Source organism: Parastagonospora nodorum (assembly GCF_000146915.1).
Source record: "Parastagonospora nodorum SN15 chromosome Unknown scaffold_44, whole genome shotgun sequence".
NCBI classification, from domain to species: domain Eukaryota; kingdom Fungi; phylum Ascomycota; class Dothideomycetes; order Pleosporales; family Phaeosphaeriaceae; genus Parastagonospora; species Parastagonospora nodorum.
In genome coordinates this window covers 107,252-132,854 of record NW_001884592.1, presented here as the reverse complement: position 1 = coordinate 132,854, position 25,603 = coordinate 107,252, and the positions used below count along the sequence as shown (strand labels likewise).

General features: G+C 53.5%; 16 protein-coding genes across 16 annotated transcripts; 6 read left to right on the top strand and 10 right to left on the bottom strand.

The window, feature by feature from the left end:
- Positions 1–205: 205 nt before the first annotated feature.
- Positions 206–717, bottom strand: SNOG_16224 (hypothetical protein; the record flags this gene model as incomplete). The annotated part of the gene is made up of 2 exons (XM_001806296.1): positions 206–252; positions 288–717. The coding sequence occupies 2 exons, from the start codon at positions 715–717 to the stop codon at positions 206–208; spliced, it is 477 nt and encodes a 158-aa protein (XP_001806348.1).
- Positions 718–1,363: 646 nt separating this feature from the next.
- SNOG_16223 (hypothetical protein) lies at positions 1,364–2,781 on the top strand (the record flags this gene model as incomplete). The annotated part of the gene is made up of 2 exons (XM_001806295.1): positions 1,364–2,698; positions 2,764–2,781. The coding sequence occupies 2 exons, from the start codon at positions 1,364–1,366 to the stop codon at positions 2,779–2,781; spliced, it is 1,353 nt and encodes a 450-aa protein (XP_001806347.1).
- An 889-nt stretch (positions 2,782–3,670) lies between these two features.
- SNOG_16222 (hypothetical protein) lies at positions 3,671–4,914 on the bottom strand (the record flags this gene model as incomplete). Its single annotated transcript, XM_001806294.1, has 2 exons — positions 3,671–4,669; positions 4,750–4,914. The coding sequence occupies 2 exons, from the start codon at positions 4,912–4,914 to the stop codon at positions 3,671–3,673; spliced, it is 1,164 nt and encodes a 387-aa protein (XP_001806346.1).
- A 1,577-nt stretch (positions 4,915–6,491) lies between these two features.
- On the top strand, positions 6,492–8,000 carry SNOG_16221 (hypothetical protein; the record flags this gene model as incomplete). Its single annotated transcript, XM_001806293.1, has 1 exon — positions 6,492–8,000. One exon carries the CDS (start codon positions 6,492–6,494, stop codon positions 7,998–8,000), a length of 1,509 nt encoding a protein of 502 aa, XP_001806345.1.
- Positions 8,001–8,463: 463 nt separating this feature from the next.
- SNOG_16220 (hypothetical protein) lies at positions 8,464–9,749 on the bottom strand (the record flags this gene model as incomplete). Its single annotated transcript, XM_001806292.1, has 3 exons — positions 8,464–8,862; positions 8,894–9,185; positions 9,217–9,749. 3 exons carry the CDS (start codon positions 9,747–9,749, stop codon positions 8,464–8,466), a joined length of 1,224 nt encoding a protein of 407 aa, XP_001806344.1.
- A 1,023-nt stretch (positions 9,750–10,772) lies between these two features.
- On the top strand, positions 10,773–11,832 carry SNOG_16219 (hypothetical protein; the record flags this gene model as incomplete). Its single annotated transcript, XM_001806291.1, has 3 exons — positions 10,773–10,889; positions 10,922–11,397; positions 11,451–11,832. The coding sequence occupies 3 exons, from the start codon at positions 10,773–10,775 to the stop codon at positions 11,830–11,832; spliced, it is 975 nt and encodes a 324-aa protein (XP_001806343.1).
- A 1,364-nt stretch (positions 11,833–13,196) lies between these two features.
- Positions 13,197–13,967, top strand: SNOG_16218 (hypothetical protein; the record flags this gene model as incomplete). Its single annotated transcript, XM_001806290.1, has 2 exons — positions 13,197–13,284; positions 13,360–13,967. 2 exons carry the CDS (start codon positions 13,197–13,199, stop codon positions 13,965–13,967), a joined length of 696 nt encoding a protein of 231 aa, XP_001806342.1.
- Positions 13,968–14,346: 379 nt separating this feature from the next.
- SNOG_16217 (hypothetical protein) lies at positions 14,347–14,771 on the bottom strand (the record flags this gene model as incomplete). The annotated part of the gene is made up of 2 exons (XM_001806289.1): positions 14,347–14,654; positions 14,735–14,771. 2 exons carry the CDS (start codon positions 14,769–14,771, stop codon positions 14,347–14,349), a joined length of 345 nt encoding a protein of 114 aa, XP_001806341.1.
- Positions 14,772–14,804: 33 nt separating this feature from the next.
- Positions 14,805–15,087, bottom strand: SNOG_16216 (hypothetical protein; the record flags this gene model as incomplete). The annotated part of the gene is made up of 2 exons (XM_001806288.1): positions 14,805–14,923; positions 15,075–15,087. The coding sequence occupies 2 exons, from the start codon at positions 15,085–15,087 to the stop codon at positions 14,805–14,807; spliced, it is 132 nt and encodes a 43-aa protein (XP_001806340.1).
- Positions 15,088–16,015: 928 nt separating this feature from the next.
- Positions 16,016–16,448, bottom strand: SNOG_16215 (hypothetical protein; the record flags this gene model as incomplete). Its single annotated transcript, XM_001806287.1, has 2 exons — positions 16,016–16,152; positions 16,235–16,448. The coding sequence occupies 2 exons, from the start codon at positions 16,446–16,448 to the stop codon at positions 16,016–16,018; spliced, it is 351 nt and encodes a 116-aa protein (XP_001806339.1).
- A 1,108-nt stretch (positions 16,449–17,556) lies between these two features.
- On the bottom strand, positions 17,557–20,034 carry SNOG_16214 (hypothetical protein; the record flags this gene model as incomplete). The annotated part of the gene is made up of 1 exon (XM_001806286.1): positions 17,557–20,034. One exon carries the CDS (start codon positions 20,032–20,034, stop codon positions 17,557–17,559), a length of 2,478 nt encoding a protein of 825 aa, XP_001806338.1.
- A 562-nt stretch (positions 20,035–20,596) lies between these two features.
- On the top strand, positions 20,597–21,289 carry SNOG_16213 (hypothetical protein; the record flags this gene model as incomplete). Its single annotated transcript, XM_001806285.1, has 1 exon — positions 20,597–21,289. The coding sequence occupies one exon, from the start codon at positions 20,597–20,599 to the stop codon at positions 21,287–21,289; it is 693 nt and encodes a 230-aa protein (XP_001806337.1).
- A 178-nt stretch (positions 21,290–21,467) lies between these two features.
- SNOG_16212 (hypothetical protein) lies at positions 21,468–21,737 on the bottom strand (the record flags this gene model as incomplete). The annotated part of the gene is made up of 1 exon (XM_001806284.1): positions 21,468–21,737. One exon carries the CDS (start codon positions 21,735–21,737, stop codon positions 21,468–21,470), a length of 270 nt encoding a protein of 89 aa, XP_001806336.1.
- A 206-nt stretch (positions 21,738–21,943) lies between these two features.
- On the top strand, positions 21,944–23,057 carry SNOG_16211 (hypothetical protein; the record flags this gene model as incomplete). Its single annotated transcript, XM_001806283.1, has 2 exons — positions 21,944–22,685; positions 22,939–23,057. 2 exons carry the CDS (start codon positions 21,944–21,946, stop codon positions 23,055–23,057), a joined length of 861 nt encoding a protein of 286 aa, XP_001806335.1.
- A 237-nt stretch (positions 23,058–23,294) lies between these two features.
- Positions 23,295–23,835, bottom strand: SNOG_16210 (hypothetical protein; the record flags this gene model as incomplete). Its single annotated transcript, XM_001806282.1, has 2 exons — positions 23,295–23,480; positions 23,545–23,835. 2 exons carry the CDS (start codon positions 23,833–23,835, stop codon positions 23,295–23,297), a joined length of 477 nt encoding a protein of 158 aa, XP_001806334.1.
- A 737-nt stretch (positions 23,836–24,572) lies between these two features.
- Positions 24,573–24,868, bottom strand: SNOG_16209 (hypothetical protein; the record flags this gene model as incomplete). The annotated part of the gene is made up of 2 exons (XM_001806281.1): positions 24,573–24,735; positions 24,774–24,868. The coding sequence occupies 2 exons, from the start codon at positions 24,866–24,868 to the stop codon at positions 24,573–24,575; spliced, it is 258 nt and encodes an 85-aa protein (XP_001806333.1).
- Between the last annotated feature and the right edge of the window lie 735 nt (positions 24,869–25,603).

Genomic DNA, 25,603 nt, shown 5'->3' with positions numbered 1-25,603 from the left:
ATGTCGCAGTCATATCTACCCATGCTTCATCTTCATGTCCTACTTTTCCCGGTTCGCCAATGCCCACATATAAATCATTACCTTACCCAGCCACCCGTCTCCTTTCTCACCAATTCCATCCTCGTCTAACAGTGTGATATACGTCAGTACTTCGCCTTGTCCTACTTCGCCTGGTCCTTCTTCAACTGCTTTTCTAATCACCAAACTAGAGCTCGGCAGTGGCGCCCCCGGCATCTTCACCCCCTCCGGCATCTTCACCTCGTCCGACATGTTTGGTTTTGTCTTACGCTTCACGCGTCTAGGCATGGCCATTTCCTTAAAGGCGATCCATTGCTTATCGGTCCATATGTGGTACTGGTCGCCGGTTTTCTGGATCTTGATGAAGGTCATGGTGGCGGTTGTGGTGTCGTCGTTCTTGTCGCTGATCCATGCGGGTATGTAGTGACCCATGTAGTGGAGTGCTTCGGCCTCGGTGAACGACGGGATGGGCTTCGGTGCCTTGGCCAAGGTAAAGGACTGGACAGGCTGCGAGGCATGGCTTCGTCCACAATCTTCGGCTGGTTTGGAGCTGTGCTCGAATTTGCTTATGTAGGATGCGATGACAGAAGTGATTGCTTCTTTGGTTTCGTCGGATAGCGTTGGCGGGTGCTCGATGCCAGAAGCGTTTGCTTCTTGCACTTCGTCGGATATCACCGCTGGGTGCTCGTTTTGCGCCATATTGGGGTTGTGGGGAGTGCAAGGAAGGGAGTAGGTTGTGTCGTTGACAGATTTGTCGACAATGAAGCCAATGAAGCCTTGGGCCCTACGCTTCTTTCCAAAATCCTTAGGCTTGATTGAGGTCTGGTCGATCAAATGAGAGATGGGGCAAATATATAGGTAGGGTACAATATTGCTACGATCCTCTTCTTATGGTTCCTGGGGTCGTTTTATCGATAAGCTCCATGTGATGGGTCACGTGATCCATCACAATGCACGTCGTTATACCGCTTTACACCGTGCATTGTGCACGTGTCCTAACAAACGTTTGCAAGCTATCATGAGTGTAGCTTGCTTGCCAGAGCAGCTGCTTGCTCGTCAGCTTGCTTGGTTAGCTTGATGAGGCTTCCTTGTTGACAAGTCGGGTCGTTGATCAAGTTTGACACGGTTTGGGCTTGCCGGATTGTTTGCTACATTGTTGCTGATGAAAACATCTCACTTCTTCCTTGCACCCTTTCACCCATCTTTCGGGTGGCTACTGTCTTACCGTCATCTCACTTCGCTTTGTGCAAAGTGTCCCGAGTGCGCGGCCTGTGCCTCCCTCTCAAGCTTCCAAGCATCACATCAAATCACTCCTAACGACCTCTTCCACCACCAACAACACGCCATGGACGCCACCCCTGTCGAAGAAGCCCACAACACGGGCGTCGTCCCTATCGGAGACGCCCGCAGACTAATGAACGAAATGGAAGCGCCGATTAAGGAGATTGTTGAAAAAGCACTGCAAAAGCAAGCCAACGAAATTGCAGAGCGTACCCAAAGGCTCAAGGGAGATATGAGCATCGCACATAAGAAGGAGGTGGACGAACTGAAGCGCCAGCTTGAAGCTGTGAGTGGTGAGATGGAGAAGAGAGAGGTCGAGAGGAGTGAGTGGCATGCTGAGAAGAAGAAACTGATGGAAAAGCTGGCTCCGCTTGAGGTCTGGGCACGCATCATCCTTCCCGACGCGTCCAGCGCCGCGTATAAGAAGTCCTCGAATAGAGCGGCGGCATGGAGGGTTGACGGAAAGTATTCCATCTGCTCGACTGGAGTCGCCACCAAGGACACTAGCAAGATTGCCAAACCCAAGAACATCAAGGACACCAACAAGAACGCCAGCACCAATATGGGACATAGCTCTACCAACACTCCAAACTCCTCGTCCTCATTCATATACGACCGCGTCTTCGATCCTGCTTCCACGAACCTCGACGTCTACAATGCGCTAAGCGTATATGTCAAGCACGGCGTCGAGTCTAAACACCTCATGCTCTTCATGTACGGGCAGTCAGGAACCGGCAAATCTCAAACCTTGATTCATCCATATAAATCGAAGTCCGCGCCTGGCGACAAGCGCGACCATAGCCCCTTGATCGAACGCATACTTGAAAAAGCCTTCGCCCAACGCATCGATGGGGATGGTCATGTGTCGGCACGCATTACATGTCTTGAATACCGCTCCGGCCACTTCTATGACTTGGCCGCGGCGAAGGCTGTGGCCACGGGGAAGAGTAAATCTATGCTATTTACGCCGAAAGACGGCACGTACAGAATTAAAGACGAGACTGCCCGATCTCACGAACTCATCGCTCCTATCTTTACCTCAGCTGAAAACGCGATCAACCATATTCGGGCTTCGGACGGAAAGCGGGGAGAGGGTAAGACAACCGAGAATAATAAGAGTTCGAGAGGGCATGCATGGTACGAGGTTCGCATGTACCCCAGCAGCAAGAAGAATGGCAACGACGGGCAAAAAGACCGTAAAGAAGAAGAAGATGCGGCTCTGGGCGTGTACACGTTCTTCGATCTCGGCGGGCTGGAGCCGCTGCAGAATGGTTCCGGGGGAGTGCATGGCGCGAAGAAAGAGAGCAGTACTCTGACCGATGCGTTGAAAGCGCTCAACACGCCGCTCAGGGTAATTGCAGCAGGGAAGTCGGACTGGGGGGCGCCAAGCGATAATATGGTACGTGCCGTCTTCTGCTTTTCAAGTTCCTTCTCTTTCCTCCGTTTTTCCTGCCGATTCTTTAGACTGACCTGGCCATTTAGTTCGTGCAAGCCATTACGAGGCAGCTCAAGGGAGAAGGAGACAAGTATGGCAAGTTTGGGAGGCCGCAGATTATTGTTCTAGGACATGTGAACGGGTTTGAAGATAACAAAGAGCCGTCGAGGGAGGTGTTGGACAGGTTGCTGGGTTGGAGGACGTTGCGCTGATATGGAGGTTGGGATGATGCCTCCACCTCAGCAGCTGAAGTAGACAACATGTAGCCGGCGTCTAGTTCTGAGGGCTCAGCGCCCCACAAATTTCGCATGTAATGCTTCGTTTGCGAGAAGAGTCTGAGAGCAAATGCTACAACATGTTGCTTCTTGAACGACTGGATTTGTGGTGTTGTCGACGTCATAGTTGTCAGCAAAAAAGACGATTGGCGTCTTGATTCGCGAACGACCAAAAGTAGGGACGTGTCTGACTTCACATACTAAGCTGTAATACGTACACGCCAAATTAGGAATCAAGCAGGTTGATCATCTTGTTTGTTGACAACCGTGGTTGTCGTGACTTGGGCATCATGAGTAGTTTGCATCTAAAGACAGCATCGCTGTTGAAGCACTCATGGACTTGGCACGACGATTCTGAGCTGGGAGCGGCTCAAGGGAATGGGCAGGTGATCATCTGTATCGAAAAGGTGAGCCAAGACTGGCAGAATCACGTAGACCGGAGCGTCTGATGAACCAAGATGATGCATTTATTCGTGTATTTCGTCTTCTAAGCATACCGTGTACCATGTCAAAATCTACATATATCAAGATCAAACCCCAGACGCCAAGATGTCGTGTCCATGAGTGCCAAAGGTCGAGGAAACGGGCGTCATAACTGACTCCGCATCAGGAGCATCATGTGTGTAGAAGGAAAACATGTTCAACCACATCATGCCGCCCGTCAATAGAGATCGTTCGGATCGTACGGGGTAGCATCCGCTGAAACGTGCGACGCGCCCTTGCGCACCATAGCACCAATGATCCACGTCATATCTGAGATATCCATCACCTGGAGTCCAATCTTCACGATCGACATTTCCTCCTTCTCGCCTGCATCCTCCCTATCAGCCCGCTCGCAGAATACGCTCTGCCGCTCCCGGATCTGCTTGAGCGCGTCTTGCTCTACAGCCTTGTACTCTTGGAAATCCTTGGCGTGGCTGGAGCCTTGTTCGATACGTTGGAAGAAGATACCTTCCAGCTTGATCGTTAAGCTGCGCATTGCGGAGCCAGAGGATCTGAACCATGGGTTGGGAAGGGCTGAGGTGATACGGATACGGTCCACAGTCTGGAGTGTCCACTTCTGCTGCTGGTAGATGCTCCGCTCTAGTTCTGTCATGGTCGTGTGCGCGAGGAAATGCTCCTGAATATTGCCAGTGTCGCTAAGGAAATCGCAGAGGATTCGGCTAGAGGTTTTGTTTGGTGTGGTATGCTTCGATGCGACGTCCGAACCCACTAACCGGGACCAGTCCAGACGCTCAAGGTCCGTCTGTGCTTGGTACATGTGATAGGTGACAGTTGTGTCGCGCTCCTCAACAGCTGTTGATGCTAGTCCTAGTTGCTTGAGGACTTTGTGGTTGTACTGTTCCGCAACTTTCAGGTCGTCGGCTACGTCTGCCCACTCTGGCTGCTCGTAGACCTTGGCGTCCCAGAAATAGCTCTTGTCTTCCATGGAGCGAATAGTAGTGTCCCACTTCATCCTAAGGAAGAGGACTGGAGGATGGCAGGCAGATCTACGTTCTGGACATGTGACAAATGGCAGTATCGGGTAGGGTTCGTATGCATAGTATATCTTCTCAGCGGGGGGGGTAATTGGTTTTGATAGCTTATTGGCGACAAAGCTGGATCCGATGAAGATGATCATCACCACGCAGGCTGAGCCCAACCGTAATCCAGGCGGCGGCTTCGGCGAGGTTCTGTTCGAGGGTATTACTCTGTTGCTGTTGACGTCGCCACCATCGGTAGCTATAGCCCTAGGCCGACGATGGAAACGATGAGAGCGATGACGGCGATGATGAGAGCAGCGTAGGCGGTGATGGGATCGGCATAGGCGATGATGGAAGCGGCGTAGGCTTTCAGGCCACTGATGGCGTTGCTGCATGTCAACCATGCAACACCACCCCAGGACTGTGTGGCTTCGGCGGGCATTTTGATGGTGTGATTGGAGAATATCTGGTTGTGTTGGTTGAACAGTAATGTATATGGTTGATGATATGTAGGGAGAGGCTCAGGATTTATACTGAGCGGAAGGAAGTATGCACGGTCAACACACGATAATCATTGTGAATGTGATAGGTCACGCGATAGGAATTGTCCAACACGCACCGATGGTTGCTGCGCAATTGCGTGCCTAGCCATAGCATTCACTCTCCACTTTCACCGGCAATTGTTGCGCTAGCTCTCCTGCATCGCAAACAAAATGTAGCGGTGTGGCCTCTTTGTGGCACCATGCCCATACGCTGCAGGAAGATAGCGCACAGATGCCATCAAGCTTTTCCGCAATGCTGGAAATCTCTGACATGTTCATGGTCAACTGTGCAGGCTGGCCTCGCAGTTCTGCAATCATCAAGCACGAAGCAAGGCCTTTGACCTTGCCTAGCAAGTTCTTTCACGTATCTGTGTTGAGATCTTTCCAGACTTGTCAACAATCAAGCCCCATCAAGCCAATCAATCAAGCCGATGAGCAACCAGCGGCTCTACCAATCAAGCTGCTCTCATAGCAATTGGCAGGCCAATCGAGTCTCCATCCAAAGGCTTGATTGATAGCTTGCAAGCGCTTGGTAGGGCACGTGCAGGACGCTGAGAAGAGGCTTGAAGGGGTGTGAAGGGGGTAGCCACATGACGTATCACGTGAAGCTTATCGATAACGATGGTATGGACATGATGTCATCGGCAAGGGGTTCCATGCTGGCCCATATTTTATCAAGCCTATCAAGCGCTTGCAATCAAGCTGAAGGTATGTAAGCATCAAGCTGATTTAATTAAGCTTCGTTACGCCAGATGTCAAAGCTAAGCGTGGAGGCTTGATTGGCTTGATTGTTGACAAGTCTGGATCCTTCCATCTTCTTCCATGGACTGGGCGTTGGCTATCTGCACCCCTATCCAGGATGAGTGGACTTATCCGCGGCGGAGAGGGTTGTGGATTGGACACTGTCAGAACAGCAACGTCGTACAAACGTCAGGGCTGCCTAAGCCAACTGCTTTCAAGGGTTGCAACATAGCTCTCCATTCTTGCATAGTGGTTCGATTGACTTCCCTGTCCGTGGTACACTGAGAACAAGGCAATGCCTCCACCGAAAGATGACCGAACAGAGACGACCGAAAGTGAGATGGCACTCAGGAGCTGGGATGCTGTTTGTGCACGAGGCGGCGTGCCGTCTGCTGCCTGTTCCGGTGTCAAAGATATTGCTACAGGGGTCCGCACAGAGACGCAACAATGAAGCAAACAAAGACAGCTAAACAAAGACGATCTAAAGTAAGATAGCACTAAGAAGCTAAGATGCTGTTTATGCACGAGGCGGCGTGCCGTCTGCTGCCTGTTCCGGTGTCAAAGAAATTGCTGCAGGGGTCCGCACAGAGACGCAACAATGAAGCAAACAAAGACGGGCCATTTCGCGCGTCTGGATTGACAGCTCATAATCCTTCCCAACGTTGGGTCGCGGCCTCACCGTTATACTCATTCTATCCCACACTCGCGTCTTCCAATGTCCTTTCTGCAGGACAACATGGAGCCGGAACTCGACCCGGCGGAGCCCCCGTCTGCTCCTTGGAGGGCCATTGGCGATGGACTCGCGAACGAGAACAGACAATGGGTGCATCAAGTGAACGCCATTGACGCCCAGAGCAACCCAGCGGGTGTTGTTGCATATACGCCAACCGAGTCTTTTCAACATCGCTACGCACGCAGGCTCGTCTCCAGGGCGTACCCGACTAGGAGGAGGACGCGGAGTTTGCCCTTGCCACACAGGTCTCTACAGCCTGGCCAGCGAGATGTTCCGACCGCTCGCGACGTGCAAAACGATCAACCACGACTTGAATGGCTCCAGCGTGTTAAGAACAGTGGAGTCCAAAAGCTTCGTCAGGCGAAAGATACCACGATTGACAAGCTTCGTTGGATCGGCGACCGCATAGTACCCCTAGTCAACAGCCTTCGTCGCCGCAACGGTCGGAACACTTTCATCGGCATGGGCCTGGGGCTACTCATCGCGCTCGCTTACGCCAACAGCAGAGCCGCCCATCACAAGGCCCTACAGGCAACTCCCGCCTCGCTGTACATCAGCAGCTTCAAAAGCTATCCTACCTGGCTACACACAGATCCGCTTCAGGTGATTGGACTCCCAGCACAAGTTGATCCGGCATTCATTCCATCTCGCCGTACGATTCAGAAGGCTTGCGGGAAATACAAGAGCACGTGGCACACAGATAAGAAAAACCGCATCAGCCAGCGAGATGCTTTGGCAATTGTTCATCGGGGAGATTTAGCATGTGACTTGTTGATGCTGTACCATGACAATCAGTATTGCGAAAAGACCCTCGACTCCTTGACCAAGTTCGACGTCGTTGGAGGATACAATGACAGTCTTATCCTGCTACCTTTTCCCAGCGGCTTCTCCTCTGCCCCCGCCGGCGCTCCGCACTTTGCCAAACACTGTGCGTGCACGCTCGCCAAGTATCTCCGCGCGTGGTCGTACCAGGTGCTGATGCCTGTTGATCTTCAGCCTGACCCGCCAAAAACACTGGAAGAGACGTGCCCGTGCACCCTCGACATGGCCACGAAGAGCTGGAAATCCTTTTCATTCGACGCCAAGTCGCCACAGCCACCCTATCTGGGCCGCATCAAGAAGGACCTGTCCGTGTTCACCACTGACTGGCGCGTCTTGTGGTGGAGGGCAAAGGGCCTCATATTCTACGACGATCGCAGCTTTGTATCGACGAAAATGGCTATGGCCTGTGCGCAAGGCACGCAAGAGGGATGTGAGAGGATGGAAGGCTGGACTTCGGCCAGCGATTTCCATTTCGCACTGAAGCAATGTCGTCGGACCGTCAGATTTGAAGAAGGCAAAGACATCAAGATTGAACCGGAAGACGATGATATCATTGACGAGGCGGAATGGATTCAGGCCATAGAGGATGAGGAGAAGGAACAGAAGCAGGCCAGATATGATGAGGAAGAGGAGGAGTTTTTGCGTGCGTGGGCATCTAATCAGACCAGTAAGAAGTGGTATGAGGAGTAGATTTTGATCCAAGTCATCAAGGAGCAGGGAATCAGTTTCAATCACGGTCAACCAGGCGGTGTTGTAGAGTTGCGTTGTGATGGTGGATTAGCGTCCATGGTGCTGGGGTCTGATTCTCTCCCATATCGTCCATCTCCTTTCTTCACGCATATGTAATGAATGTCATGTATTTTTTTTGGCCTCGTGTATCTAACTTGGAGATTGTTTGAGTATACACAGAACATAGTGGTGCTACCGATCTTTATCAGCTGGCGGATTCTTTGCTATCCCAAGAATATTTTGGTCTTCCGTGAGTAGTGTCGAAGTCAGAGTCTTCAACCGCGTCCCCTTCCAAGAAGAACTCTCGTCCAACCTTTTTTCGATTTTCGCCTTCAACTTAATAGCCAACTCTGCGTTCTTCAGCAACTTAGCGGGATTTTTGTGATGCTCGGGATGCTCGGGATGATTACTATTACCCGAATGATCAGCATCTTCCTGGCTTAGGAGGTGCGAACGAAACCTGGTCCAATTTTTTTTTTTGGGTGTTATCGTCGGTGTCAAGCCATTCCTGGGCCCAATTGCCTTTGAGCGCGCGTAGTGATTCGTTTGGACACAGGCTGTGTATGACGATCAAGAAGTCTGTACAATTCATAGCGAACTCTCCCGGGTATGTTGTCCTCATGTTTCCATGAGTTTGGGCTACAACGGCGAAAGCGAGGGCAGTTGATACGATGACCCTGGCGAACGCAAGCACATCTGCCCATTGCACTTGAGACTGGTCCAGAGTCGCGTTTTCTTCTGGCGTGCCCGGGGCCCGGTTTTGGTCGCTCGACCCACCAATCGGAGTTGCAGTAGGTTCCGATGGCAGGATTTCTGCATGGTCCTGACAATAGAGTTTTAGCTTCAGCTCGTACGTTGATTTGCTGCGCGCGTACCTCGTTCGTCTTATGGATGTTCTTTTGTAGCTCCTTGTTGGTCTCCACCTCGTTGTGTAGTTTCTTTTCCTCTGCAAACTGATCTTTCCAACGAACAACTTCACCCTCCAGCCGGGCCTTCTCCCCCTTCAGTGCCTCGTTCCCTGTGCTCAGCTGGGTCTTATCCTTCTCCAGCTGGGTATTCTCCTCCTTCAGTGCCACGTCATCTTTGCTCAGCTGGTTCTTCTCCTTCTCCAGCTGGGTCTTATCCTTCTCCAGCTGGGTCTTATCCCTTCTCCAGCTGGGTCTTATCCTTCTCCAGCTGGGCATTCTCCTCCTTCAGTGCCTTGTCATCTTTGCTCAGCTGGTTCTTCTCTCTCTCCAGCTGGTTCTTCTCTCTCTCCAGCCGGGCATTCTCCCCCTTCAGCCGGGCATTCTCCCCTTCCAGTACCTCGTTCTTCGTGCCCAGCTGGGCATTCTTCCCCTTCAAATTTTCAATCTCTCTTTCAAGCACCTTAACATTGCTTAACAACTTGCTATTGTCCGCCTGCAACTCCATATCCACCGGCTCCGCCGTACCGTCGTCTCTGCGTTCGGCCTGCTTTTGCCTGGATGTCTTGTCCCTGATCCGCTCCACTTCGCGCTTACTGAACTTCCCATAGGCATCTTGCAGGCGCTTGATGATAAGTATATGGCTCTTGCTGGTTTCTTTGTAGGTCTGTATAATCAGATCTCTTGATAGGTCTTCCTTAATCACCGCTGCGTCCATCTTCTGCACCGTCGTATTAGCGTTGTCGGATATGTTGCTGATCTCAGCTACGATCTGTTCTATGTCGATCGATTGGTTGTCCGACATCTTGCTCGCGCACAGGAAGATTTTCACCAAGTTTATGCGAATATGAAGTGATGAGGGAATTCGCGAAGCTGATTATGCAGTGTGCCGTTTGTGTCACGAGGCGGAGTTTTAAGCGGGCCGACGCCGAACAGGCACACCGACTAATACTGTGAGAGGAAGGGAAATGCAAACGCAACACGAGTGGTTGGAACAGAGATCAAGTGCTGTGTTATAGGCCATGTACGTATCGAGCTATAGCAGTGTCTTATTGCCGTTGCTGCGGGAAAGGCATGGCCAGCTTCGTATAATCGTGGAACCATGCCAGAGATCAGCACCTCAGCATACAAGGACGCATTCAAACAATGCGCTGCTAGATAGATACCGCATAGTGGTATTCATGCTGTGGAGTGCTTCTTTCCCCTGATTTACAAGACCGGCTTCCTCATGCACGGGGGTTGTTGGTGGCCAGAAGGCGGGATGCCCTCCGTTTGCAACCACCTCCAACATTGAGGCTACCTGATCCGAGATTCGTTTGGCAATTCCGGGCAGCCCGATATGCGCAATGCAACCCTCGCAACTCACTTCCAGCAATCTACCGTCGAGCAGCTTTACTTGCTCTACGCCCTGTATGTAATCAATTTGCCACAGCTACCTGATGGCGCCTGGGTTCTGCGAGCCGCCTGGAAATTTCGGGCTGCCCGAAATGTGCGATGCGACGCCATGTCTCAAGCCACACGCTCTTGGCAACTCACTTTTGGTACCAGCACCTCGCCGTCGATTAGTTCTATAACCCCGCTGCCTCTCGCTTTTTCCTTGGACTTTGTAATTCTTTCTACAAGACTTCACCGTCTCTCTACTTACCAGACGCACGCAACACGCCGCCATGTCGTACAACTTTTGGGCCTGGGCCCTGGGGACCTTAGACCTTGATGAAGAAGAGAAGGAGCAGTCAAGATTCGTAGGCGCGCAACACCTTTTGTCCGAAGCCTGCTAATTCACGAACAGGAAGCTGAGAAACATACGGCAAGCCTAACAGCGGTGAGGATGGGACATGCGACGACGGAGGAAGAGGCGAACAGTGTGACCGTGGCGCAGACGACGAACAGGGTGAGGGCAAACACAGTCGACTATGATGAGGAAGAGAAGGAACAGGCCATGAAGGTGAGTGTGGCGGTTGGACTGAAAATCGGAAGCTTGCTGATCTGATGAAGAGAGCGACAAGCTCCATCGGTAAAGGCCAGGACGACAACGAGGCAGACTACGGCTCCCAGAAAAAGACTGATATCTCCGAATTCTGTAGTCGCCCCTTGCCAGCCAGCACATCCACAACGACAGTCTCAATCACCATCTACGAGACGTTGACGGCAGCAACAACAATCTTCGTCACCAACACTGTTGCAACGACCACCACCACCACCACCACCGTCACCGCTGCCGCGTCGCCGATCCTCAAGATGACACCCCCGGGCTTGCTTCAGACCGTCACCACCGTGCCAACGATCCCCAAGAGTCCGCTCGATCCAAATCTGTTCGTGGCCAAGGGGCCAACAACTTCGGCTGCCAGGGCCGACGACGCGGTCGGAATCCATATCTCTCGCGGGGCAGTCGCTGCGACTCTCTTCTTCATGTGCGTCTGGGTTGTTGTGTCGGGCGGGACCTGGATCCGAGGGTAAGTTGCGCTGCGTTTAGTGCAAATATCAAGCCATGTTGACCAAGACGCAGGACGCACTTCCATCGTGCCATGTTGCTGGTAGTCCCGGCCCTGTTCCCACCCATCTTCGTCGGGTGCTTCATGCAGGAGATCATCGCCATGAACCATCTCCTCCTTCCCGAGCCGTTTGTTCGTGCCCTTCTCTTCATGCTGGGGGTATGCGCTTGCCTGTTGTTTTTGGAAGCATTTGGTGTCTTTGCCTTCAACAGACAGGTATGGGACGCGTTCATAGCGTGGAGGTCTGGCAAAGGCTGGGACTTCAGCTGGGGGTGGACGAGGGATCACGACGCGCGTGGCGAACGCCGCAACAATATGGCGTGTATCGATTACACGGAGCGTACAGAGCGCCGACGTGGGAGTAGGGACGGGCGCTACGTGCCGGCGCCGTGGTGAGAGAGGGGCGCCATGTCGGCGCCGTGGTCAGGGACGGAGACACTGGCAGTCGAAGGGCAGACCAGACGACGACAGTCATGGCATGGTCGCACTCGGATAGCATAGGCGCCTTGTAATGGCGTATTGTGATAGTGTTGGCGCTTATTTATAGGCGTATGTACTCAGCTCTGTTTTCGTAATCTGCATCCCAATAGGTTCTATGCCATGACCATCCGCTCGAGGTATCGCGAAAGCGTGGAATGGCGAGGCCAAGGGATTCAGCCTGTGACTGCGCAAATCTCCAGCCAAGGTCGCCATGTTTACATTGACTGACTCTGGGACGACCAAGCGATATAAAAGGCGTGTCAGAGATGCGTATGAGTGTTTATATGCTGGCGAAAGTATTGGGGATTTCAGTGAGGGCGCAGAATCCTAGCCTCTCGCATTTATACGCAGGTAGCGAAACGTGCCTGCCTCGCCATCTGCAGACGGGTGAAGAGGAAAGAAGATCAGCAAATATCAATACCAATCACATACATCTTTTATAGGAACAAGCTTCTCACTTATACAGGTGGTGATAGCTGATGCTATAGCTATACTAGGCAGTTAGGATTACACTGCGTGTCTAAGTGACTGCTGCGCAAGGCTTCACAATAGACGACGTATAACAATAGCTATAGTGACAGCCTAAATGCATACATCTATTATAAGGACAAGCTTTCAAATGGTTTAACATATAGCTAACCAGTGATCTGCGTGACCGCAAGATATCTGATCCCATTTTTGGCTGATTTATGTCAATCGTGTGGATGAGCGTCTCTATCCGGTGATCAAGCTGCAGGATACCGCAGCTCCTGTTCCTTAGAACTTCGTCCCACACTAACAGCGCTCCTAAGTCTCGCCGATTCACGAAAGCGAAATAGCTAGACATCTTTGTCATTGATATTGACAGGGTGTGAGGACGAAACAACTGAATCCACACGTGGATACCAGCTTATCTGTTTGTCGCGGTCGCCTCACTCTGCAACCTCAAATCTACCATTCTCACTCTTCCACCGCGGCTTACAGGGACCGAGTGCTCGCTCCTGTTCTCGCAGGGTAAAACTGCCTCTACACCAGCTTCTTCCTCTCGGCTTCTTGTTAGAGATATGCTAATCACGTGAGTTGGTTTCACATGATGACTAAGCCTTAAGCGAGGTTTGGTACTGTTTGCTACAAATCGCCACTTGTATCGTACATAGATGCTTCTCGCTTCAACAATTTCTCTCATCAACAATTCCTCTTATCTCGTACTTGAGCTCTAGCACGACCAGTAATCGATCATTCATCACCTCAACTGCCTGAGTCAACCACACCCACTCCCGACCTCAACACCAACAAGAACCATGTCAGCGAATAAGACGCCACTTGGAGGCGAGCTTCGTCGCCCTGCACCCGCAGGAGCCTCCTTAGAGACGCCGCGCAACAGGCGATGTATGTTCTCATCGTCATCCTCATTCTTTCCACATAGATGCATGACTGCGTTACTGATACGAACCAATCAAGCAGGGGCTAGCCGAAAGAAAACTCCAGCGCGAAGGGGAGGAGAGGAAGTGGCTGATGCCGATGCAAATGCAGGTGCTGTGCGGGAGGAGGTGGCAGATGCGCTTCGGGACCCAGGACACGCTCAGGGCGGACAGGCCGCTCAAGCTGGGCAACATGGCGCTGCGAATATTCTCGGTGGAGAAGGGAGGGAAGGCCTGCCGCCGCCGCCGAACAACCGCGATCGTCGACAGGACTGTATCAATGCGCTCCGGGCGTTGATGGTCCTGATCTGGAGGTTGATCACGTTCGCGATGATACATGTTGCTGCTTGGATGACCTTGCTGAAGCGACGCCGACCCAAGCTCTTCTGGTCCCTTCTGTTCGCTCTCCTGCTACTACTGCTCGCTGGTTTCATCTCCATGCGCAGCGCACCACGTCCTCTGCGCTTGCATCGCAACATGGATCCAGACTACGTGAACTCAGCGTCTATGTCCCAAGAGCAGGAGGCGGAGCAACTTGTGCAAGTAAAGGAATGGACGCGAAGGATGCGCGAGATGCGTGGAAAGGGGGCCGATTGGGAAGACGTGGATTGGGAACACGCAGACATCACGTGGGGTGATGAAATGGATTAGGCTGCTGAGATCAGAGTCGGAATCATAGTCGATATGGAATGTGGCTCTGATGGCGGCTTCTGTGGTGGTTTCTGTAGGGTGGATTCGGCTGTGATGTGCTTGGTGTTGCTCTTCAACATCTCTCACGCGAGAATGATATAGTGATGCTCTTCTGCAATTTTCTTATCCTATAGCTACACTTCGGCAGCTATGAATGACATTCTTATCAGTCAGCAAGCGCTTAGGTACTGCCCAGTCTGCTGCACTAACTCATGTTCGTGGCTAGATAAGTCGCATCTGAGCTAGAGCGAGGTGATGCTAGGTGATGCGAGCAAAGGGTCTTTACATACGAAATAACAGTGTGAGAGTGAGGTTAATGAGCGTGTGTATGCACAATATCTCAGTTTACAGGTGAGCGAGACGAAGTTGAAGGTGAGTGTAGAATCGACGGACTATAGAGGCACAGTAGGAGCTTCTCACCGCGACCCTGATTAGGACTGTGGTGCTGGTGTTCGTCACGAGCGTGGTCCGTATACCGCCATTTTCTTGGTGTTGACGTCGGGGTGCAGCTCGATGCTGGATTCCCAGTGCCGAAGAGGAATAGGATATGTGAGGTGTTATTGAGCGTCGGAGTCGCGAGGAGCGTGCTCGATGGGGCTGTGCGCACACCGAACATGGAGCAGCGCTCGAGGAAAAGAACGTCTTGGTCTGCTACGCGCTAGGTGTGGCCATCTGAGGTTGAGAGGAAGGCTCTGTAAGTGAGGACCGCCGAGCCTAATTTGATGGACAGTGCTGCCGGTCATCGGCAAGACAGGCGCGGAGCATTTTGGGTCGCTAGGCCTCCAGCAAGCGCGGTCTTTAGGCTATAGGTGTTGCAATGTGTGCAGGCGTCTTTGGATAGTTGTCAAGTGCTGCTGGAGAGTCCTTGATCGAGATGGGGCAGTAATGTGCGCCGGAGTGTTGGGCTAGCTGGGAAGCTGTGCAATAGCGTATTGTGGAGTCATACATGGGTTAACGCCAGTACCAGTGCTATCAAAAAGTAGATGGATGTTCTGTTGTAGTACGACCGCGTCCACATCGAGCGTCCACGAAACAGCATATGACGAGCCATCCGACGATCCAACACACCTCTCCTTGACATTCTTTAGGCGCGCGAGTCTTTGGATATCGCGTGTTCCTTGGCGTCGACGCCGCTGGCTTGGAGCGTCGAGTAGAGCAGCGATTTGATTCAGCAAGGACGTAGAGTTTGGCTTTGTGGAGGCGGGGCAAAGAGGATGCGCCGCATAATAGGGAAGAGGAGAGCTACCGCAAGGAACGCTGGGTGATGTCTGATGCGGAAGGCGAAGGCAAGAATATTTGTCACCAGCCTTGATGAGTGGCGTAGTTGCTTCTTTGGCCTTTGTCCAATAATAGTAGCTAGTTGAGCAGCATTGTTTTCGAGACTGGTTCTTTGACATTGACGATAGGCGAGTCTGCTAGCGGAGTGACTTTAGAGCTTGCATCTCGTGGTTCTCGCGATTGCACCTTTCAGCCTTTCGTGTCAAGTCGTTCAGTAAGTCCGAGTCAGAACGGGTCCCGCTGATGCAGTCTTGGAAGGAGACTGCAAGCATGTTAGTGTCATAGCAGGTCTCAGGGAATTGTCACCTTTTGAGCATGCTGGCGCAGTGGGTGCAGACCTGCGCCCTGACAACCTGGACATGCTCAACAGGGTCGTGGAAGAGCATAATACCTCAGCATACTTGGTTAGTTGATCCTTTGCCCGCTGTAAGCCTCGCTGCGTCTCTAGCTGCGATTTCTGCCGCCTCTAGCTCTGCATGGAATGCATAAAGTACGCGAGTAAGTTGTTCGTGCATAGTGTCGTCGACAGCGCTGATTTTGCGCTGCAATGGCATGATGAATACAGCGATCGCGCTGATATCGGGGCTTGGGGTTGGGCAAGACATGGGCGGACGGCAATGTGCAGTCGTCGAGTGAAGCACCAATGTAGGGTCATGGAACGAAGGCTTAAGTCGTGAAGGATTGATCTGATCTGAACGTAGTAGGGGTGAAAATGAGTGTGTAGGCGATACTCAGGTAGTAGAGAGCGGAGATCCCTCAAGTTTGTCTTGTTCATTCTGCGATTGTGACTGCATGCTGGTGATGGCCGTGTAGCTGGCGGCACTTTTGCAGGCGCAGATGTTTTGACCTTGCGCTTCTTGCGCGCATCCTACGCTTCTTCTCCCTTTGCACTATGTGGACGCGCTCTGAACCCGGTCAAGATGCGGACCAAATCTGCACTTCAAACGCACCGAGCGCCGTCTTTGACTCCGGGTCGCGATCCGGAGGGTTGTTGTCCAAGGCTTGGCACAGCTCCGCAATGCCGAGCATCTGAAGGCAAGTGATGAGAGGATCGAGCGAGGTGGAAAGAGAATTTGGTAGGGATGATGACGCCTTGCTTGTTGTGCGTGGCCAGAAGCCGGGACGCAGTACTTGCTGACCTTTTTGAAGCCAACAACCAAGCATGGTGCGTCGTCCCTGGTAATTGGGGTAGAACTAGGCGGTCCATTGCGAGGATGAATACAACTACCCGAAGGTCGCCATAGCACAGCTCTCTGTGACAGTGGCGACGAGAGGTTCAAAAGCTGAATGAAAGTCGTGGCACACCGTCATCTCGCATCGCGTCGTTGAAGCGCGCTGCGGTGAAGCTAAAGATATTAGCGCCAACACGAACGCACGTGACGCGCCAGCGAGCATCAATATTATGGAGGTATCTGAGACCAACCTAACTGTTACTAGCCGAACAAATGATGAATCGGTGGAAAGACCTTGACGTATACTTGCAAAGACCTGTCCCTAACTAAAGTGCTTTTCAAAGGCGAGAAATCATGCGCTTCAACTTCCTGTCGGTACGAGGGATTGCTAGCGTCCAGGGTCTAGTCCACGTCGGCTACACAGCACAAAATCGCCCATCTCAAACGAGTAAGACTACTCCAGACTGTCTGTTGCCTGCGCTCGTCTTGTAGAAAACGTCTGCTTTCCAGCAGGAAAACCAACGTAAGAACACCTAGGTAGAATGGTAGAAACTCGAATACCAGTGTTCCAACTCTCAGATCCAGGCTCGGATGTCGTTGGTAGAAAAATGTATACGTCTATTTGGATGGACCAGCCGTCTACTGTGTTCCTCACGACGTTCTGATCACCGAGTGTCCGAGCACGGCCTCTGAGCGCCTCAAGCCATGTCGTCGCGTAGGGTGCGATCAGTACATTACGTCGAAATGAGGAGACGCAGATGCTTGCGGAATAGATTGAGGTGGCTGCGATGAAATCGAGCAGGCTCCAAAGAGACACCTCAAACGCTCGTCCAAAGTTTTCTGACTTCCTAAAGCGCAATAGGGTATTGCATATCCTAGCCACTGAGACGCTTTCCAATAACACTACGGCGCGTCACAAAGGAACGAGAGAAGGACAGCACGGTCAATTTCTTCGGAACAATCGGTCTTGAAACTGTATGGGGTATCAAAATTGCAAATACAGTACATGATGCATGTCGTGAGAGAAAACCAATCAAGGTCGAACATGACACGCCGCCCACCGCACTCCGTGGAAAAGTCATGTCCAGGTCTAACCCACGTCACGAAGGAACGAGAGAAGGACTGGCGCCCTCGAATGATCCACCATCTCCCTTCAGCCCAGCCAACTCCGCTTCCATGCCTCGGCACACATCTTGCTCCTGGGACATCTTGGCACGCCGAGCCACAAGGTCACTCTCCAACTCTTTGACGCGTTTGCGCTGTTTCTCGTCTACCATCTCGGCAAACTCCGCAACCAGTCCCTGCAATCGCTGCAGATTCGTCACGTTGTCCTTGAGGGTAGCTAGCCTCTGCTGCACGGGCTTGAGCTGCTGGCGCCAGTACGTCTCGAGCGCGGCGTCCTCCTCCTCGAGGGCTTGCACGTTCTTGATATGCTTGCGCAGGTAATTGCTTTGGCGTCGGCGCGAAGATTGCTCCGCTTCGATGACTCTAGCCAGTCGCAGTGCACAATCACTCTGTTCCTGTTGACGCGTCTCGGCGGCAGCATAGGCGGATTGCGTCAAGTCTCGGATGGTGTGGAATTCTCGCCGCAGTGGGACAATGCTTTGGGATTCTGAGAGGAACTTGGCAAAGTGGATGAGAGCTTGGACTCGGCCGCCGTCGCTCTCCAAAGCCTGGAGCAGCATCCGCCAAAGGGCCATGTTTCCCGTGGGGTTGCCGTTGTATCCATTGGTGATGCGCAAAGTCGTGATAACTACTGAAATGCCGCAATCAAAGTCGTTCCCCTGCTCAGGGACAGCCACATGGACGATTGGGGTCCAATGCGGGAGGTCATCGTCTGCGCGGCCCGCAGCATCCCAGATGGCAGTACGAATGAGCGCGACTTTTTCTCCAACCACAAAAGGTGCAATGTGGCCAGGCAATGAGTCGTACTTGTACACCTTCATGTACTGCATGTTGAACTGAAGAAGAATCCAGTGTCGACAGAGACATAGCGGGACGAGGACGTTCCTGGTCTTGCTGAACTTGCCAGGAGATACCTTTGCGGGGAGCTCGGACACCTCCAGGTCCCCTGGGTCGTAGAATGCATAATCGTCTGGATGTAGGCCAGATGTGAGCTGGGTCAGCAGAAAATCGAGGGTGCGAGAGGTTAGCTGAGCTTTGGGTTCGAGGTCGCTGGAGCCCCGGGAGATGGCGCCATGTATGCGAGGTCGCTTGCGTTGCGCGTTACCATCGGTGTCGCTGGTTTCTGTTGCCTTGTTGTCCCGCTTGTTCGTGTCGACACCCGGTCCGCCCACTGAAGGGCTAATCTCTGACAGCGGAGGCGAAGGGAGAGATTTTGTCTCTGGCAGTGGTGGCGGTCGGTTGATCTCAGTTTCCGTGGCCGTCGAAACAGGCACTTGCGGCGGCTTGCCCGATGGTACGTGCGCCGGGTTCATGACGGCAGTCTGCGCGCCGGACGCTTGTGACGGCGAGACGACGCTATCCAGCCCCGCAACGGACACTTGCTGGGGTTCGATTTTGGACGGATGCGGTAACTCGGCCGCCTCGGCAGTCAAAAGGATGTTGTCGTCGGCGGCGGAACTTTCCTCCATCAGACATTCGTCTGTGGGTATGTCAAGGTCGGGGGAGGCTCGCTTGCTGGTCTCGGAGCATGGAGAAGGTGGGAAATCCTCTCCTTCGCTTTCGCCGGCGTCGCTAGCGTCCAATTCGGACAGGGAAGGCAGAGGGCCGTGGCGGGGCAGCTCTGGGGATGCAATACTGGTACGGGCAGAGGATGGCTGCCGAGTGCGGGGTCCCTTGCGGGTGCGATCGCGGCGGGAAGGCTCGCGATAAGGGTGCTCAAGCAACTTGGTCTTGGACGTGGTTTCGGCGATGTATTCTTCCAGGTCTCCCAGCGATACTGTGTAAGTGCCCGCTTGGAGGCTCTTCTCTAGAGAGATGTTGTTCTGATGATTGGCGATGCGGTGCTTGAGGAATTTGGGAAAGTCGCGCTCGACATCAGCGAGATTCATCTTGATGCGCGCGAGCTTGGCTGCTTTCTCGAGGAAAGATTGCTTGGGCGAGACGGGAAAAGGCGCGACACGCAACAGTCGGCAGTAGCAGTCTGGGCCCCATGCATGTTGGATACACAGGATCGCACGCAGCGAGCGGAAAGCTGCCGGGACATCGCGCACCTTGATGCTGGAGACGTCCTGCGCTGCTGTTGGCGCGCACCGCTCGGCTGTAAAGGTCTCCCATGTCTGGAGGAAGTGCTGGTGAGTGCCCCATAGCGCGACAGCCTGCCAGAATTGGCTGCAGAGGGGCTCTTCTCCGTGGTCCACGAGCATCTGCCAGCCTATGAAGACGAGATCTGTGGCGACGTGGGGGTTGTCGCGACGGTACGTGCGGTTCGCCTTGATCGATGCAGTCGTCCAGAGACGCTCGTGTGCTGTCTGGAATGCAGCCTTGACTTGGTTGCTTTGCCCGTTGCGCGCAACCTGTGCAAAGGCCTCGATATGGTGCGTGAAATTGTCCGCGATGCTTTCGTCGGGATGTGCGGCCTCGGACGGCGAGGGGCCTGGCTCGTGTGGTGGCATGTTCTCGTCGTCTTGTCGTCACGCCGGGTATGCTGGCTGTTGTGTTCGCGATTGGACGGGTGCGAGTCAGGCATTGCCCGCCTGTATCGGCAGCCTACGACCGCACGCAGGTGCAACTTGGAGCAGGCGCTCGAGGACGAGACGCGGTGTTGACCACGCAAAAGAAACTCGTGATGCAGACAGCCTGCGTGTCTGGTGGTTGACGACGCCAAGGTTTCGTCGTGGATATGGAGAGCTCCGATCACCGACAAACATCCCACCTTCCGCACGCGCTCAGCCATCCAAAACGCCCGAACTTGATCAGCTTTGTATGCGCAATCTGCTGAGAACCGCATGGCGCATGCATTGTAACAGGCGCAGTCTGAATAGAAGCTCCTTGTGTCGTGGGGAAGCGGGCCTGGGTTGATCTGGCGGAATCGCCGACCTCCGATCGAATACGAAGTACCATTGTCAACGCCAAGACCCACCTAGCCATGACCCCAAATCTCACTCTGTTGCGCCACTTGCCATCATTGCGCTCCCTGTCCCTCTGTTCTACGTCTACAACCGCCAGCGCTCCTAGATGCACTCTCGTACAGTCACGGGCGCTGCTCCCGCGCCCGCGCCTGAGAATTCGACCAATTTAGTCAACGCTGCTAGCGCTGATGCCACGGGCCTGAGCGCCTCCAGAAAAGATGGCAGAGACAAGGCCGACGTGAAGTCGGAGAAGGAGTTGGACAAGGAGCGCAAGAAGGCAGACAAGAACGCCAAATTCCAAGCGAAAAAGAAGGCGCAGCCCGGGCCCCCGGGCTCGGCGGGCAACAAAAAAGACAAAAACGACAAAAAGGACAAGAAGGACCAGAAGGACAAGGATGAGGGCGTCCTTCCTGCCTACGTCGAGGAGACGGCCAAGGGCGACAAGAAGATGCTGAAGAGCTTGGATGACCCGTACCACAAGGCATACATGCGCGCCGTTGTCGAAAGCGCATGGTACGACTGGTGGGAGAAGGAGGGCTTCTTCAAGCCCGAGTTTACCCAAGACGGAGAGCCCAAAGCAAAGGGCACTTTTGTGATTCCCATACCGCCGCCCAACGTGACGGGGAAGCTACATTGCGGCCACGCTCTCGCCACGTCCCTGCAGGATCTCCTGGTCCGATGGCACCGAACGCAGGGCTACACGACCCTCTACCTCCCCGGCTGCGATCACGCCGCCATTCCCACACAAGCTGTCGTTGAGAAGAATGCTTTGGCGCCAAGAGAAGAAGACGCGACATGATCTTGGCCGTCCCAAGTTTCTCGAGACAACCCTGGCCTGGGTGGACGAATACAAGGGCAACATCACTGCCGTGCTCAAGCGGCTGGGCGGAAGCTTCGACTGGACTCGCAAAGCCTTTACCATGATGAACTTCTCAACAGCCGTCATCAAGGTCTTTGTATGCATGAGGCAGTCTTATCTATAGGGACAATCGCATCGTGAACTGGAGCACTAGCTCAGCACTGCCTTGTCGACGCTCGAGGTCGATCACAAGGAGTTGACTGGTCACTTCTTTCCTGAACCGCAGCTTCTCCTCCTCGCGCTTTGCAGCTTCGTCCTGTGCGAACTTTTGGCGCGCGACTTTGCGCTTGTGGAAGTCGGTGACGTATTCTTCGCGGGCGCTGAAGTCGCATTCGATTTTCTCGGGGACGGTGCCGGCGATTTTGCGCTTCTTCTTGGGTGGCCCCATGATTGGAGATTGTGCGGTTGGTTCAACTTTTGTGCTAGTGAGAGGGTTGCACTACTCGACGTCCCTGGCTACGACCGCAAGATTGAGTTTGGCGTCCTCACCCAAGAACTAACAGATCTGGGACTCTGTCAAGAAGGAGGACAACTCCATGTTCACGCAGCAAAGACGTCATTGAGCCTATTATGAAACCTTAATGGTACATGACGATGAAGAGCCTAGCTGAGCCTGCGATCAGGGCAGTCCAAAAAGGAGACATCAAGATCATCCCTGCCTCTTCCGAAAAGGTCTACTACCACTGGATGAAGAACATGAATGATTGGTGTCTCTCTCGTCAACTGTGGTTCGGCCACCAATGCCCGGCCTATTCTTTCCGCGTCGGAGACGAGGCGATCGATCGTGCGGATAGCAGTAGGTGGGTAGCAGGGCGTACGGATGGCGAGGCTCGCTGTAAAGCCGAGGCCAAGTTTCCAGGCAAGCAGGTTGCGCTGGAGAGAGATCCCGACGTTCTCGATCCCTGGTTCAGCGCAGGTCTTTGGCCATTCAGCACACTTGGTTGGCCAAAAGATACGCACGACATGCAGAAGTTGTTCCCTACTTCTGTCTTTGAAACTGGTTGGGGTATCCTCTTCTTTTGGGTCGCTCGCATGATATTCTTCTCCATCTACCTTACGGGTACAGTGCCCTTTAAGGAGGTGTACTGCCACTCGCTTATTCGCGGTTCAGAGGGTAGAAAGATGTCCAAATCGCTTGGCAATGTCGTCGATCCAATCGACATCATGGAGGGTATCTCACTGCAGGCGTTGCACGCAAAGCTGCACGTTGGGAACCTAGATCCTAAAGAGATCAAGACAGCAGAGCGATACCAGAGGACTGCTTTCCCGCAGGGCATACCCGAGTGTGGTGCTGACGCTCTTCGAATGGCCCTGATTGGATATACAACCGGAGGTGGTGATATCTCGTTCGACACGAATGTGATCCACTCTTACCGCCGTTCTGTAATAAGATGTACCAGGCTACCAAACACGCTCTCGGGCGCCTAGGCAACTTTACTCCGCGCTCAGCCATCACCAAGTCCGGCCGCGAGAGCTTGGCTGAATGATGGATACTGCACAAGCTGACGCTGTCCGCAAAGTTGATCAACGAGCGGCTCACTTGGCGTGATTTTTCAACTCAACACAAGTTGCCCACAAACATCTCCTAGAGTATCTGTGCGATACATTCCTTGAGAACTCCAAGGCAATCTTCGATGAGAATGCAGAGGCGCAAAAGGAGTCCGCCAAGCAGACGCTTTATACTGCTATCGAGGGCGTCTACCAATGATACACCTATTCATCCCTTTTAACTGATGAGCTCTGGCAACGCCTTCCACGACGAAAGGGTGACATGACGCCATCCATCACCATTGCCGTTTCTCCGGATTGGAACAGGTTGTTTGACGACCCGGCTGCCGAAGCTGAATACGGACTGCTTGTCGACATATTGCACTCCCCCGACAGCCAACTCAACTCTCTACCTGTCTTCCAGCCTCTTCGCAAGGACGGCCGACGCACAGACGTGTCAGGCCCGCTGGCTCTGGAAGCTCCCCTCCCACCAAGCATAGCCAGACATGGCGCAAATGTAGCAGCGGACCGTTTGAAAAGATTGTACAGCCACCGTTACTAGCATTTCGTGCGCCCGAGGTGGGCCATGCGATCTTCGCCAAGGCAGACAACCCTTTGCAACAATGCCCTCCTGGTCGCTATCCTGCAAGACGTGAGGTGTTTCAATGATAAAGAGCACTCCCGGCACCAACAATCTCGGGCCATACCAAGGTTCGATAGACGACAAGGCGCGGGAACGCTAGGAGCGCAATGTTGGCAATGGACGGTCCGTCGTGAGAAGCGCGTCGAGGAAAGCTCACTGGCGGCGCCGGGGCGGTCCGGACTGCTTCACCAAGTATATCGTCGACTGCTAGATCACCTTCGCCATTGATAGGGGTGGCCGGCCATTGCTGTTCCGCGGTCGAGAAGATCGATCGCATGGGAGAGGCGGATTTTATGTTTGGATACCATGTCATGGAGAGCAGTGAACGCGGAGAACCGATGGGGCGTGATGCCATACTGCAAGCGTCTCTTACGACTCGGCGCGCTGTCCTCCCGCTCGTGTAGTTGGATACACATCCATCCGACTTCCCATTCCACACCCAACATCCATGAACAACACTGTGAGCAGCTTCTCCCGTTCTTGATGGGATGCCTCCGAAAGAAAGCGAAACCCACGCTTGCCTCTGATGTCAGCCTCCACCTGAAGTCTGCAACTCGTGGTTGGACATTCTCGAACGAAGCACTCCAACACAGATAAGCAATACCGACTCTTGGGCAAGTCAATGCAGCTTCCTCAATAGCCTGGTAGCTTTTTTCTATCAGAGTGCGCGACTTCATCTACACATCCATCTCTTCACATCGCAACGTCTCTCCGCATGAGATGTTCTCTCATTGCTGATCCTAGACCGCACTGTTCACAACCGGGTGTGGTGAAAGGGACGATATCCTTCGCCGAGACCGCGGGATGTGCATTGCTTGCATTCAGAGAAAAGGTTGCTGCAGTGAAGAAATTGGCATATAATTTCGGCAGAAGCCATGGCACCATGGTTGTCGCACCCTGACGTGCACGCCTGGTGTGCGAAAAACCCGCGCTACCTGTGCAGTCGATGTGTAATTGCGCATGTTGGAATGTTCGACATCCCTACCGCCATGTCACCGCCGCGAACACCAAGGCAGCACATGGTTGCAGAAAACTTGAATGCGACTGTGCTGGGCCGTATTGAGGCGCTTTCATATACGAGGTGTAATCTCCTCAGACAAGGCCGAACAGTTCCGCCCTTGCAGATAATGCTACATCGGCCTGGTTGAGAGAGCGACCATCTTCCGTCGGCAGGTATACGTAAATGGCCACGCACTCAAGTCCTGGACGGGGACCGTGGGAGCTATCGTCGGCTTTGGGGTTGGCTTGCTCACCGCTGTCGCAGCACCTCCTCCGCAGCGACTGTCAGCGCACGTGCTGTAGCCGATAGCCTGGTATTCGGTGGCGGCCAGCGTGCGGGCGATGGTGTCGACCTCCAGGGAGATGACGGGACTGGGGAGGCAAGACATCGCATGGCCACTAGAGGCATGCACGCGTGCGCAGGACAGCTTCGCAGTGCCGATAGCCAGTGTCTGATCGAAAGAGTCACCACATGGCCGAACCAAAGCAGTGATTCTCATGCGCCGCCAGCGCCTGTAGCAGTCCGCGGGTGCTTTGTAGACTTAGGAAGTTGAAAAGGTCCCTTGCGCGTTCCGTGCGGACTCGTGGTGTTCTGAAGCTACGACAGAAGTCGGTCGAAAGTGGGGGGTCAAGAGCGGATGACTGAAAGCGAAGATGGGAGAGCGGGCAATCGAGAGGGTGGCTCGACGGCGATGGGGCCATTACTATGACGGCATGGACTTGGTTGAGGCAGTTGTAATCGGCGCTTCTTTATCCCAACGCATGGCCGCCGGTCTGGGCAGACGCTGTTAGCCTGGGAGCAGAATCAGGATGGCTAATGATAGTTTCCGGGAGCATACTTGCCTGCATGTTTCGAGGCGCGTGAGTGCGCCAAAGCACTGCGATCTATGCGGCGATCCGAGAGGCAAAGGGCAATGTGCGTGGCGGGTCTGGGACGTGTGACGGTCACATGTCCAAACGAAGCTCGTAGTTGTCCATGGCATTGCTCTTCCACGGCCAAGATTCGACGTGTGCGTCTCCGGCGTCAGTTGTGTAGTGTTATGACCCCTCAAAGGATCCGCGACTGGGTGCGTCGCTCGAGTTGCGCTCCTCACTGTCTGAACGCGTCGCGCGTCTCGTCTTGG